The 13,372-nt window shown below is 42.9% G+C and overlaps 2 protein-coding genes across 2 annotated transcripts in view; one reads left to right on the top strand and one right to left on the bottom strand.

Moving 5' to 3' along the window:
- The first annotated feature begins 71 nt into the window (after positions 1-71).
- On the top strand, positions 72-5,314 carry arl1 (ADP-ribosylation factor-like 1). Its single transcript, XM_067490408.1, has 6 exons — positions 72-213; positions 2,187-2,324; positions 2,798-2,879; positions 3,187-3,298; positions 3,761-3,939; positions 4,191-5,314. The coding sequence occupies exons 1-6, from the start codon at positions 210-212 to the stop codon at positions 4,219-4,221; spliced, it is 546 nt and encodes a 181-aa protein (XP_067346509.1). The 5' UTR covers positions 72-209; the 3' UTR covers positions 4,222-5,314.
- The window catches only part of utp20 (UTP20 small subunit processome component), a 21,736-nt gene continuing 13,591 nt past the window's right edge, over positions 5,228-13,372 (bottom strand). Inside the window, exons 39-61 of the mRNA XM_067490401.1 lie at positions 13,140-13,279; positions 12,890-12,972; positions 12,258-12,583; positions 12,029-12,168; positions 11,660-11,816; positions 11,449-11,547; positions 11,164-11,331; positions 10,660-10,826; positions 10,426-10,573; positions 10,095-10,211; positions 9,802-9,972; positions 9,346-9,477; positions 9,144-9,254; positions 8,876-9,025; positions 8,619-8,801; positions 8,366-8,497; positions 8,137-8,269; positions 7,875-8,056; positions 7,711-7,782; positions 7,339-7,632; positions 7,085-7,211; positions 6,821-6,966; positions 5,228-5,823 (exon numbers count right to left, since the gene is read on the bottom strand). Of these exons, the coding sequence (XP_067346502.1) occupies positions 5,668-5,823; positions 6,821-6,966; positions 7,085-7,211; positions 7,339-7,632; positions 7,711-7,782; positions 7,875-8,056; positions 8,137-8,269; positions 8,366-8,497; positions 8,619-8,801; positions 8,876-9,025; positions 9,144-9,254; positions 9,346-9,477; positions 9,802-9,972; positions 10,095-10,211; positions 10,426-10,573; positions 10,660-10,826; positions 11,164-11,331; positions 11,449-11,547; positions 11,660-11,816; positions 12,029-12,168; positions 12,258-12,583; positions 12,890-12,972; positions 13,140-13,279 (3,534 nt within the window). The 3' untranslated portion in view covers positions 5,228-5,667. The remainder of the gene's footprint in view (positions 5,824-6,820; positions 6,967-7,084; positions 7,212-7,338; positions 7,633-7,710; positions 7,783-7,874; positions 8,057-8,136; positions 8,270-8,365; positions 8,498-8,618; positions 8,802-8,875; positions 9,026-9,143; positions 9,255-9,345; positions 9,478-9,801; positions 9,973-10,094; positions 10,212-10,425; positions 10,574-10,659; positions 10,827-11,163; positions 11,332-11,448; positions 11,548-11,659; positions 11,817-12,028; positions 12,169-12,257; positions 12,584-12,889; positions 12,973-13,139; positions 13,280-13,372) is intronic.

The raw sequence follows: 13,372 nt of genomic DNA, 5'->3' as shown, positions 1-13,372 counted from the left end.
GGAAATACATATTTTAAACGTGTGCTATCAATACATATACGTTTGTTTTATTTAAACGGGCTATTTTAAATGTGTCGAATGTTGCAAAACAAAACCCAGTAGCGAAAGTTGGTGACATCGTTCAGAGACACGTCAACCACACGGAAGAAAGTCTTTCTTCAGCCAGGCAGCCTGCCTCTTTCTAACATTAGGAGAGTAGTCTTATCAAAATGGGTGAGTAACTTACTTATCGGTCTATAAAATAAGCAATTGTACAACTATGGTTGCGTATGGATAATGAGGCCCTGGTATATCAATGTTTTGGAACTATCTGCCTGTTTAAGTCAACAAGGAGTGCGACAGTTGTGTTATGAGCTAGCTAGCTAGCTATCGTTAGCTATTTACAAGAATATTTTTTATCCGTGGTGGTGTTTTTGTGTGTTGGTAACGTTTTCGTATCTACAGTTAGCCACCAAGGACGTAAGTGTCAAAAGCACGGTACTTCGAGTTTAGGTGATTCCATCATTCTGTGATTAATATTGCTAAGCTAAGTTAGCCTAGGCTAACTTGCTCAACCACCTGAGCTATGAGGCCACTGTGGCAAACCAGGAACAGCTGGGTTTTAAATGGTCTGTGTTTCCAAACGTTCAACTAAGTTACTTATTTTTGTAATATCTTTTCGGCATTATACATTCTAGTCGCTTATCTGTTCACTTACGTTCCAAATCTAAAGTTTTAAGTTATAAATAAGGTAAACAAGGTACAGTGCGTCCAGAAAGTATTAACGGCGCTGAACTTTTTCCACATTTTGTTAGGTTACAACTTTATTTCAAAATGCATCAAATTCATTATTTTCTTCAAAATTCTACAAACAATACCCAATACTGACAACTTAAAAGAAGTTTGTTTGAAACCTTGGCAAATGTATGAAAAATAAAACATATCTACATAAGTATTAACAGCCTTTGCCATGAAACTCAAAATTGAGCTCTGGTGCATCCTGTTTTTACTGATCATCTTTGAGATGTTTCTGCAATTTGATTGGAGTCTACCTGTGGGAAATTCAGTTTATATAAGGTGCCGCAGTTAACCGTGCCAGTCAGAGCACTAACCAAGTCATAAACTCCAAGGAATTGTCTGTGGAGCTCAGAGACAGGGTTGTATTGAGGTTCCAGTGAGCACAGTGGCGTCCATCATCCGTAAATGGAAGAAATTTGGAACCCCCAGGACTCTAACTAGATCAGGCCGGCCAGCTAAACTGAGTGATTAAGAGAGAAGGGCCTTAGACAGGGAGGTGACCAAGAACCCAATGGTCACTCTGAAAGAGCTGTAGCGTTTCTCTGTGGAGAGAGGAGAACCTTCAAGAAGTACAACCATCTCTGCACCAGTCCAGCAATCAGGCCTCTATGGTAGAGTGGCCAGACAGAAACTACTCCTTAGTAAAAGTCACATGACAGCCCACCTGAAAGACTCTGACCATGAGAAACAAAATTCTCTGGTGTGATGAAACAAAATTCTCTGGTGTGATGAAACAAAGATTGAACTCTTTGAGCTGAATACCAAATGTCATGTCTATTAAAGCATGGTGGTGGCAGCATCATGCTGTGGGGATGTGTTTCAGGCGCAGGAACTGGGTAACTAGTCAGGATAAAGGGAAAGATAAATACAGTAATGGACAGAGACATCCTTGGTGAAAACCTGTTCCAGAGAGCTTTGGATCTCAGACTGGGGTGACAGTTCACCTTTCAACAGGACAATGATCTTAAGGACAAAGCTAAGATAACAAATGGGTGGCTACAAGACAACTCCGTGAATGTCCTTGAGTGGCGCAGCCAGAGCCCAGACTTGAACCCGCATCATACTCAAAAAGACTTTAGGCTGTAATTGGTGTAAAGGTGCGTCAACAAAGTATTAAGCAAAGGCAGTGAATACTTATGTACATGTGATTTGTGTTTATTTATTTTTTATTTTTAATACATTTGCAATGATTTACAGTGTCATTATAGTGTATATTTGTAGAACTTTGAAAAAAATAATGAATCCATTTTGAAATAAGGCTGTAACATAACAAAATGTGGAAAAAGTTAAGCGCTGGAAATACTTTCTGGATGCAATGTAATAGTTTTCTGCTTTAGTTGATCAAGCACATTAGGTTACTTTAAAAAGCTACTTCTCAGCACTAAAACTTACCATGTGTCTGTCTCCAGGTGGTTTCTTCTCTAGTCTCTTCTCAGGCCTATTTGGCACAAGGGAAATGAGGATTTTGATCCTCGGTTTGGATGGTGCAGGAAAAACAACCATTCTGTACCGGCTACAGGTTGGAGAGGTGGTTACCACAATCCCTAGTATGTAATTATCTCTTCCATACTAGTCTCACATTAAATCCTGTATAATAGTTAAATCTGTAATTGCACCCATCAGTAAACCTGAAGGCAACTCCTGTAGCTTTTAGCACTATGTATTGTGTTTCCATTTGATGTGGTATATTTGAATGTAGTTGCACCTCTGAATGGCATTCAGAGAATGTCTTCTTTAATTAACTTAACCATTATACAGTATTGTGTATTTGTCATGATAACTGTGTGCAAATAACTTTTCAGATAAAGACTTACCAAATGTAATTCTTCGGTTTTGTGTTAGGACCTTTCTACTGTTTAGTCTTTAGAAAAGAAAGATTCAGCATTGTTTTGTTTTTTTTCACAGTTTGAAAATGGCAATCACATACGGAAGAAAAGCTTTGTCTGTGTGTAGTGCAATGCATATCATAATTACAGATGATAAAGGGATAATAATCAAATATCCATTTGGATTTGTGCAGCAATTGGGTTCAACGTTGAGACAGTCACATATAAGAACCTAAAGTTCCAGGTGTGGGATCTTGGGGGACAGACAAGTATCAGGTAGGTGGAATTGACAGGTGGTGGCTGAGTACCCTGTTGTGAATATGTGCATATGGAACTAAAAATATGGTTGATGCCCAGTCAACAAAACTTTAGTGTTTACATATACAGTATCTAATATACAATTGTCAACTTTTTTCATATTCACATTGTTTCAACTTTTTTATTTTAACTTCTGTTTTAGTGCTTATTTCTTTGCACTACTTTCTAACCACATTTTTCTCTGACGTCAGCAGATTTTCTGTTTGACCTCACACGCACATCCAGTTTTTCCAGCTTCTCATTCTCGGGTTTTTCTGTTCCGTAGGCCCTACTGGCGGTGTTATTACTCAAACACTGATGCAGTCATCTATGTCGTTGACAGCAGCGACCGCGACAGGATGGGAATCTCAAAGTCTGAGTTGGTGGCCATGTTGGAGGTTTGTAGACTACTTAGGAGTTTCTATCTTGGCCCTCCCTGTGATGAGATGCCTTTACAAGCTTAAACCACTTGGAGTAAAATATCTTAACAACCTTTAAATATAATTCAAACATCTTCAGGGTTTCACCTGTCCCTAACTCCCTAACCTACGCAATAATTTCATATGTGAAAAAGTGGAATTGAACCGTTAATTCAGTTTTCTTAGTACAATATTATATATATATTACTGTATTAATAATAAAATCTCTCATTTCAGTGGCATTTAAATTTTAACATGAAGTATTTAACAAGTACCACTAATTAAATTTCACAAATGCATATTTAGCTTGCAATCGCTAATTATAACAGTAACTTTTTTTTCCCCAACAAGACTTAATATTAGGAGTTGCCACTTGGCAAAATTCTGGTTTAATAGTGAGCTTTTTGGAGATTTGATATTTCACAATATTTTGTTATCAAGGAGGAAGAGCTAAAGAAGGCGATCCTGGTGGTATTTGCAAACAAGCAGGACATGGACCAGGCGATGACGCCCACAGAGGTGGCAAATTCTCTGGGCCTTCCTGCACTCAAAGACAGAAAATGGCAGATCTTCAAGACTTCTGCCACCAAAGGCACAGGCCTGGATGAAGCAATGGAATGGTAGGCTTTACCTTACATACTTCAGTGAGAAATAGAAGTACAATTTTGTGTAATAAGTCAAACATAGGGATAAAATGATCCTATTTAATATTTAAAGTAGTAATGGAAATAAGGTTTCATTTTTTAAGTACTATTCTTCTTTCATACTATGAGCAAACCAGTACATGTGGATTTAGGGTAGATATTGCACAACATCCGTTGGCTGTGTTTACTAAGACTGAATTATATTTGCTCTCTGTCTGTCCTGACAGGCTGGTGGATTCCCTGAAGAGTCGACAGTAAAATGCTCCCACCCATTCTGTATATATTCCTGACCCTTGACCCTTCTCTACGAAGCCTTGTGACTGTCCCCTCCCTGTGTGTCACCTTCTTTTGGACCAGTAATTGCACTCCTGCCCTCCCTTTCCACACCTCATACCCACCTGAAGCCTTGGCCAAACCCTCCTGATGCCTTTCAAGCCTGGGACTGATAAGTAAAGGTTGCAGTAATGTCTGGATCTTTCTCACACACCCACACACACAGTAAATCAAGTGAAGGTTTCAGAGCTGTAGGACTGCAGTAATAGATGGGCTACAGTCAGACTGCGACATCTACATTTTTGTATGTTTCAAATAATACATTCATCTTAGTCTTTAAATAATGGCTGCACACCTTTGAACAAACATGTTAAAGTTTGCTAAGTTTCTAAAGTCAAGACTAAACACAATAACAAGAAGTTTAGACGAAACAACAAGAGGCTTTTTAGGAATTTTTTCTATCAGATATTTATTATATCTAACTAGCATCATTCACTCCAGAAATTGATACTAGTTAAGCCGGAGGATGATGAGTATTTGATGTGAACCATCAGCAAGTAGATGATGGCAAGATACTGTTTTCCAATAGCCACAAACATTTTAAGAGGTTCCTGAGCTAACGCGATGAGGGAACACAGCTGCTGGATTGCCATGTTATTAAACCCCGTTCACTATATGCTGGACTAATACAGAATTTAATTCCTGGCTTAGTTCTCTGTAAACAATTCACTAATTTCCTGATTCGTTTTTTCAAGTGAAAAGAATTCAGCTTCAAACAGTTTGTCTACATGTGCATGTCCTCTGACCAAGTGTTACTGTAGCCTGTGTTGTTTTGTATTATACATCAGGCAGATGCACTGTCATGGAATAATTTTTCCGCAGTTGAGTTTTTCCCACTTTTAAAACTTAGTTTAGGTGGCTGAAACCCTTTTCCCATTGGAATCCTTGAGTGCAGCTTTGGCATATTAGTCATGTAGTTACTAAACACTAACTGAGTGCACAAAGTTTAATGGTGGCATATTTATATCTGCTTGTACAGTGAAAACAATTCTCAGTAAAGATGCTATGAGTGATTGTACTATTGTTGTTTGGACTCTTGTAATTATGTTCAAATACCACAACTTATTAAAAATGTCTCAAACGTTATGCACAGGATAGAAATCTTAGGATAATCAGTTCATGGCAGAAAAACAATTTCAGCTTTAACATGGTGCCCCATTTCTAATTCCTCGTGTGTGTGTATATACACACACAAAAGAATGTTGGATCTTTGTCACGAAAAATTGACAGTTTTTCCAAAGCATTCTCCTTTGCTGCCAACCACCTGCCAACCACCTGCCCACTAAAGTCACTTTCCTGGGCCAGGCAGCTGGTTTTCACTCCCACCTAGTGTCCTTCATGATCAGTTCCCCACCTCCACCAAAAAAAAGCTCACTGCACCATGGCCAGGTCTTTGAGTGCATGGCTCCGGTGCTTCTTTGCTTTATATCCAGGCCGGAGAAACTCTATCTTCCTTTTCTTGGCTTCAATTTTGTTCTTGTGCTTCTTTAGCTTCTTTTTGGCAGCGATGTCTGGATTAGCCACAGCCTGGAAGAGAGAGATGAGGAAAAAATTTATAAAAAAAGCTGACTCCGCTGTGTGTGTGTCTGTGTGTGTGTGTGTGTGTGTGTGTCACACTCTCACACACATACTCACTGTGGAGGGGTAAGTAGGTAGGTAGAGGCGTAGGTAAGTAGGTAGGTAGAGGGGTAGGTAAGTGGAGGGGGGGGTAAGTAGATAGGTGAGGGGTAGGTAAGTAGATAGGTGAGGGGTAGGTAGAGAGGTAGGTGAGGGGTGGGTAGGTGAGGTGAGGGGTGGGTAGGTAGGTGGGGGGGTGGTGAGGTGAGGGGTGGGTGGGTAGGTAGGTGAGGGGAGGTGAGGTGAGGGGTGGGTAGGTGAGGGGTGGGTAGGTGAGGGGTGGGTAGGTGAGGGGTGGGTGAGGGGTGGGTAGGGAGGTAGGTAGGTGAGGGGTGGGTAGGTAGGTAGGTGAGGGGTGGTGAGGTGAGGGTTAGGTAGGTGAGGGGTGGGGTGGTGAGGTGAGGGGTGGGTAGGTAGGTGGGGGGGGGGGTGAGGTGAGGGGTGGGTGGGTAGGTAGGTAGGTGAGGTGAGGGTTAGGTAGGTAGGTAGGTGGGGGGGTGGTGAGGTCAGGGGTGGGTGGGTAGGTAGGTAGAGGGGTAGGTAGGTGAGGTGAGGGGAGGGTGGGTAGGGAGGTGAGGGGAGGGGTGGGTGGGTAGAGGGGTAGGTAAGTGGAGGGTGGGGTAAGTAGATAGGTGAGGGGTGGGGGGGTGGGTGGGTAGGTAGGTGAGGGGTGGGGGGGTGGGTGGGTAGGTAGGTGAGGGGTGAGGGGTGGGTAGGTAGGTGAGGGGTGAGGGGTGGGTAGGTAGGTGAGGGGTGAGGGGTGGGTAGGGAGGTGAGGGGTGGGTAGGTGAGGGGTAGGTAGGTGAGGGGTGGGGGGGTAGGTGAGGGGTGGGTAGGTTACCCCTCTACTTACCTACACACTGTGTGTCAGAGTGAGTGAATGGCTTGTGTTTTGGTTGCATCATACCTGCATGGCTCTGTGTCGTTTGCGTGCCGCTCGCCTTTGTGAAAACTCCTTCTGTACAGCTGAGAAAGCCAGAGAGAATCTCTCCAATCCCACTTGTCTCTTCAAAAGCTCAATCAGCTCCTGTGCCAGATTCTTCAATGTGGGGTCTGAACAGAGACAGAACAGAACGCGAAGATGTTTGAGGATGATTTCATCGCCATGTCCAGTTAGCTGGACAAACAGTGTGTATGCCAGGACCTATGGAAGAGGAGCAGGAGGATTTACCTTGGTCTGCATATGTGCTGTCCAGCTCTCTGTACAGGGGGGTGACAATAGTAGTCAGATAGGGACCAAGCCTTTCCTTTCCCAGGTCCATCGTGATTGCACCCAAAAATTTAAACACACATGTTCTCTGTGGGAGAGTGAGGGGGATGAAAATTAAACAGAATTACAAATTAAGAAACTAGAACGACTGGCTATTTTTAAATGCTGTTGAATCAATTTATGTGGCTATAAATTTTGGTTTACTCCATAACTACCTTTAAGGGAACTTTGGGAGTGTACGCTGCTTCTCTTTTGGCCATCAGCGACAGTTTCTTCATCAGCCACAGAAGTGAAGGAGGCCGATCGTCCTTGTCCATTTCGTCTTCTTCCTCCACTTCCTTTTCACTCTCCTCCTTTTCCTCTTCTTCTCCCTCATCTTCATCTCCATCTCCATCTCCATTCTCCCGCTGATCCGCCTCCTCTTTTGCTCCTTCCTGAGGGGAGGTGACATCAGACTCCGGGGAAATCAGGTAGATCACCTTACCGACGAACAACAGATTCTTGATCACCTGTGGGTGGAGAGGAATATTTGTGTCAATCAAATCTCACCTGTGTATTTACATATTGTGTTGCCAGCATTAGTGCACCTGCTCTCCTGATGCGGTGTCCAGAAACTTGGACTGTAACTGATTGCAGAAAGATAATGCCAACTCTCTCATCTAGGGGTCAGAACAGAAAGAAGTACATGTGCTTTAAAAATCAAAAGAAGATGCAGAAATCAGCTCAAAGCAGACTTGAGTTGGAGCTTCACCTTTTTGTCCAGGTTACTGGTAATGAAGGCTGTGGCCACTGATTGAGGTGAATCTCCCCCCTCTTCTCTCCAAATGGCAACCAGCTGCTCTGCCTGCTGGGCTGCAAACAGCTGACCAAAGAGCTGCGAGGCGGTGAGCCACACCCAGCAGTGAGGGTACCGCAGGTGGGCTTCAATGTGACCTGAAAGTGTCAGGAACAAACAATGAGTACCGTAATTATGTGAATTGTATATTGTGATATAAATACTGTTGATCTTTTACCCCAAATATGAAAGAGTATGTCATGAGGCTTTTTGAGGTCCAGGAGGCTGCAGTGTTTGCTCAGTTTAGTGATAAGAGTCAGATAACTGAACAACAGCCTATCGGCTCCTTTCTCGTCCTGCTCCTCCTCAATCTAAAAAAAAAAAAACAGACATGGTTACAACAATGATTTCTCTTCATAAAATGCCAAACCTGTGGCGGAAGATGGTGGGAATAAATTAACATTCACATCTTCATAATTTCCTGGGTTGATCCCTCTCTCCAGCAGTGGCAGCAGATTTTCCAGGCGACGGGCAAACTTCTCCTCCTCCACCTCCACAAACAGACCACAGACCTGTGCACCAAGACGCCGCAGGCTGGCCTAAGAGGGCAGCCGTAAAAACGAGATCATAAATTAAAGGATTTCAAACACTAAAATAATAAAAAATACAATAAATAATTTTTGGGGAAAATGTTGCATTAGGTGTGTGCATGCTGTGTACCTTTTCTGCATTAAGCCATGTGTTAACAAGAGAGAACAGAGTGTTCTGACGGTTCACGTCTAGGTGGGTCAGCAGGGTCTTGATGGCCATGGCGGCCATTTTTTTACAGCGTGCCGAGTCATCGTTGACCACAACTAAGGCTAGTGGTGCGAAGAATAAGCCACTATACTGCAACAACAGGTTCTGAAATAGCAGTAATTAAGTAAGTAAGGCGAAAGCATAATGCAAACACTGTTATCAAGAGAAAAAAAATTTACCTGAGGGAAAGTTTGGAAGATGTATGCCAGCATCTCCAACACAGACTCTCTGCCCGTGTCGTGCTCATAGTGCAGCTGAGCTACCACGAAGTCCAGATGCCCTTTGAGTTTCCTTCCCAGCGGGTAGTCCAGCAGGTACTTCAGATAAATCTACACCACAAAAACATCTTCCTTTCACTGCTTGAACATCTGCAGCTCACAGAATAAAAAAACAACATAGCTTGACATATATTTTTTTTTTTTTTTTAATTCTGTTGTGTGCCAGTACCTGTCGGCAGTGAATCCTAATCATAGCATTGCAGCCAGTTACAGACAGCTTAGCAACTTTTTTCATCACCTCCTCCATCTCTGGAACAACAAGCTTCCTGGACAGAATTGCCTGGTGGACGCGGATACAATCACATGTAAACATGCAGCTCAGACATTTTCCATGAACAAGGTAACACTTTATCTTGAGCTCCATTACATACCTTCAGGAGGCCAAAGGCGGTGGCCTGGCGAGACTGGTCGTAGATGTCCTCCTCAGCGTATCCAAGCAGCACCTGCAGCTGTGTCTCAGAGATGTTGTTGGTTTTAACGTTCCTCACAAATATGGTAATGGCCTGAGAGACAGAAAAAAAAAGTAGCTGTGTGATCTTCAGTTTGTCTGACAAGTTCTCTGATCCAGAGTGACGTATACAGAATAGTACACAACATAGTTTGAGCCATCTCACAACTTAAATAGCATTTTCCCCAAATAATTAATTTACTGCCATCTCCTCATTTTGCTCTTCAAGGTCCCATCTTAAAGGAACATGAACAAACACCTTTCATCAACATTTTGGCTTATTTGCAGACTTAAAAGGGAAATTCCCTGCATATACAGAATGGAGTCTCCTGCTTTTCTTCAGGATTGTGTAGACATGCGTATTTATTATTTGTAGTACCTGGAAGCAGTTCTGAACCAGGTGGTAGTTTTCCCCGCGGGCGGCCCCAGCCTTGGAGTAATCCTTCAGTAGGACAAAGAGCTGCTTGGTCAGCTGGGTGGCGTTCTGTGCAACAGCTGGGAGAGGAAACTTCAACAGCCAAGTGAATCCCACCAGAGCCTCTGTGATCACCTAGGAGGGAGGAGAAGATAATGAGGGTGGAGGTAAGTGTGTGTACGAGGTTAGAATCTTTGAGAGCTCAAAACGGGTTTGACCAACCATGAGAGGTGGCCATGAAACCATCAGATTAGTACCTTGACATGCATGGAATCGAGGCAGTCGAGCAGCAGCCGTACAAAAGGATCCAACATCTCCCGAGCTGAGGCCTCAGACGACGTCACTTTGGATTTCTTCAGACTCAGGTGGAGCAGCTGAGAAATGCATTAATGATGACAAAATCTTCAGAAACAATGCAGCTTTGGATTAACGCACAAATCTGATACAAGACACATGTTCTTTCCTTCTCACGTTTAAGTAACACATTTTGTCATAGTAGTAGTTATATATATTTATTTCTATTTTGCTGCAAACTAAGCTTAACAAAATTTAATTAAAACTTAGTTTGGGGAGTGTTTCAATGTTCACCTTAAGGCCTGCATCCACCAGAATGTGCATGTTGGTTCGTCTGCTGACCAGAGCTTTCTGACCCCCCCTCTTTGGAGTTGCGGGTAGAAGCAGGCAGCTGGGAGGAGGTAGTCTGGGATCAGGGGGAGGCTGATCCAAGGCTTTTTCTCTGCAAATGCAAACATGAACACAAGAATGTGGTAAAATATGGATACAAATGAAATTTGAGCTGAGCTTGTGTGAGTGAGTGTTTACCGATCTCTCTTGGTGAGCAGTGGCAGACTCTGGCTGACCAGGCCATGGCTCAGTAACAGGATGTCCTGGGGAGTCATGCCCTCGTTGACCAGCAGACCCTGGACCAGTCGCCGCAGCACGGCACCCACTCGATTACACACCTTCAGACTGGATGTAGTCTCCAGGATCTATTTGGAGGTTAACAGGAGAAGTAGGACTAGGTGCACCTGTTATCTTATCCATACAATGTTCATACCACATTGACAACTAGGTTCTCAACATAAATTATTCAATGTTAAACAGAATTCCACTATGATTCTTGGTAAATACAAGAAAAATGCACTTGATGACTTCTTTCAATTAGAGTTAGCTAATCAACTAAGTAAGATATGAGTTGGTGTCTCACATGAAGTCACTTTTCGTCTATTCAAAGTAAGACTTTATGGCATAAGCCTTGACTGTGACTGTGCTCCAATTTAGCATGTGTTCTTCAGTTTTTCAAAATGAATCACATCTCTTCCTCACCTCCTTCAGTGGAAGTATAAGCTTGGTGATGCTCTCCTTGCTACAGAAACGGGCCAGCAGCTCGTAGGAGTCCATGCTCTTGCTGTGTCGAGCCTCCATCAGCTTGGAAACGATCCCCTTCACATCCTTTTCCTCAGCCACAGCCCCAAACAGCTCGTTGTTGAAGATCTGACCAAACAGGAAGAAAAAAAAGATGTAAAATGAATAAAAAAAAAACGGCATACAAAAATAAAACATCTGAATCACACAGAAGTCTCTGTTAAATCAAGAAACATATGTTCTTACATCAATGAGCATGTTCATGCAGGGATCCAGGTCGCCACTTTTCAGAGTTGGACTGACAGCTGACAGCAGCTGGTACACTGTGAAGGTTAGTACATGCACCTGGGTGGGGGAAGATCAGAACCAGAAGATAGCAAATTGTAAAGGAGTTCAGTAATAAGAAAAATGGCGTAACGTTTGCAGTATCTGTGTGTGAGTGTGTGGTTGTTCCTACCTGGTAGCCCTTGACCAGGACACCCTGCATCTCTTTGAGCAAGTACTGCAGGTATCTGCACCCTAGGGTCTCAATGATCTTAACCAGTGTCCCTCTTGCTACATCACGGATCTCCTGGAAACGGTTCCTCAGCAGCACACACACCTTAATTAGGATCCTGGACAACACACACAAACATTTAGTAGTGAAATTATCCACCCTTAATACTGATTTACGATCTGTAATAACATACCGAGCCCCATTAGACTTTGTCAAAAAAGTGTTTATCAGCTGTTTTTCTTAGATACACACTTTAAACACAACTAACAGCTGAAGATGTACACACACACACACACACACACACACACACACACTCGTACAGCTGCATACCCAGGCAGGTTGGCCTCCATGATGTGTGGAGGCAGAGTCTGCATCAGTTTGACCATAGCAAAAGCTATTGGTATCCTCGCCACCTCCTCATCCTTCACATCCTTCGACTTTACGGCTTTGTGCTCCTCGTCACGCTTCACCTACAGGACACACGGACCTTCACTATGATGCAACTGTGTAAAGTTTCCAGAGCAGATCAGGACTTTGTATGTCTGTGTACACATCCTACCTTTGCAGTGAGACACTTGTGCAGACGTGGCAGCACACTGTCATTAACAGTCTGATGGATGGAGCTGATCAGAGACTCTAGCTGCTCTTTGGTCTGTGGTAGCCCACTGACCACTGCAGCAGGTTTAGGAGCCGCTGACCCTTTGGCTTTGACGGTGGCTGCATCCAAACAGACACCACCCTTTTCTCCATCATTGTTGTCAATTTCCATTGATACACCAGGAGTGGCCCTACTGTCGTTCTCCACTGGCTCCTCATCATTGCTCGCGTCTGATTCCTCTGCTCCACCTTCATCCTCGTCGCCTGCGTTGATGGTGACACTCCCAGCTTTTTAGAGAGGTGTTGTTTTGTTAGGCATCAGTTATTTTATTAAATTAAATAACTCTTTTTGTTGTCTCATTAGCCCCATGTACTTACATATGTTCCTCTATCTCAATAAAGAACTACACAAAATCCAATAAAGCTTGTCATACACCCTCAAAATAAAAAACGCAACTGGTACATAATAAAAACACAAATGTAATTATATAAATATTATATACTAGTAGTATTATATACTAAATAAAAGGGGTAAGAGAGAAGAAATATAAAGGGTCACGGCAAAGATTTGACACTAGAAGGTTTGTCACTCACCTTCTCTAGCCTTAGCAGCTTCCATTTCTCTGCTGAGGGTCTGATGGTCAAAATGAAAAGCCTCAAGGAGTGTAACTAACAAACTGAAATTTAATAAAAAGGAATAAAGAGAAAAAGAACAATGAACTAGAATATCAAAAAATAAAAAGACAATATAAAAAGTTTTCCAACAGTTGACACACACAGACTGTAATTTGAAAGTACACGTATACATACACACACACACACACACACACACACACACACCTACCTAACAGCTAGTTTCTGCTCAGCCTGAGCAGTCTGCAGGATATGGATGAAGTGTTTCAAGTAGTAGAGATATTTAGACCAGGTCAGCTTGCGACACACTGCTCCCACCACCTCCACCGATGCTGATGTCATGTTCTCATGCTACAGTGAGGAAGGAGAAGAAGGATCAGACACACAACCTGAAAGCATGCCCTCTTATTCATATTTATGAAATCAAACCGTTCAGATATATGC

The sequence above is a fragment of the Channa argus genome, chromosome 21, assembly GCF_033026475.1.
Source record: "Channa argus isolate prfri chromosome 21, Channa argus male v1.0, whole genome shotgun sequence".
Lineage (NCBI taxonomy): Eukaryota > Metazoa > Chordata > Actinopteri > Anabantiformes > Channidae > Channa > Channa argus.
The sequence above is the reverse complement of the archived record's forward strand: the minus strand, read 5'-3'. Positions and strand labels throughout refer to the sequence as shown.

Coding starts and splice junctions, on each gene's coding strand:
- arl1 (XM_067490408.1), top strand. Junction 2,325..2,797: donor GGTGGTTACCACAATCCCTA/GTATGTAATTAT, acceptor GGATTTGTGCAG/CAATTGGGTTCAACGTTGAG. Junction 3,940..4,190: donor CTGGATGAAGCAATGGAATG/GTAGGCTTTACC, acceptor CTGTCCTGACAG/GCTGGTGGATTCCCTGAAGA.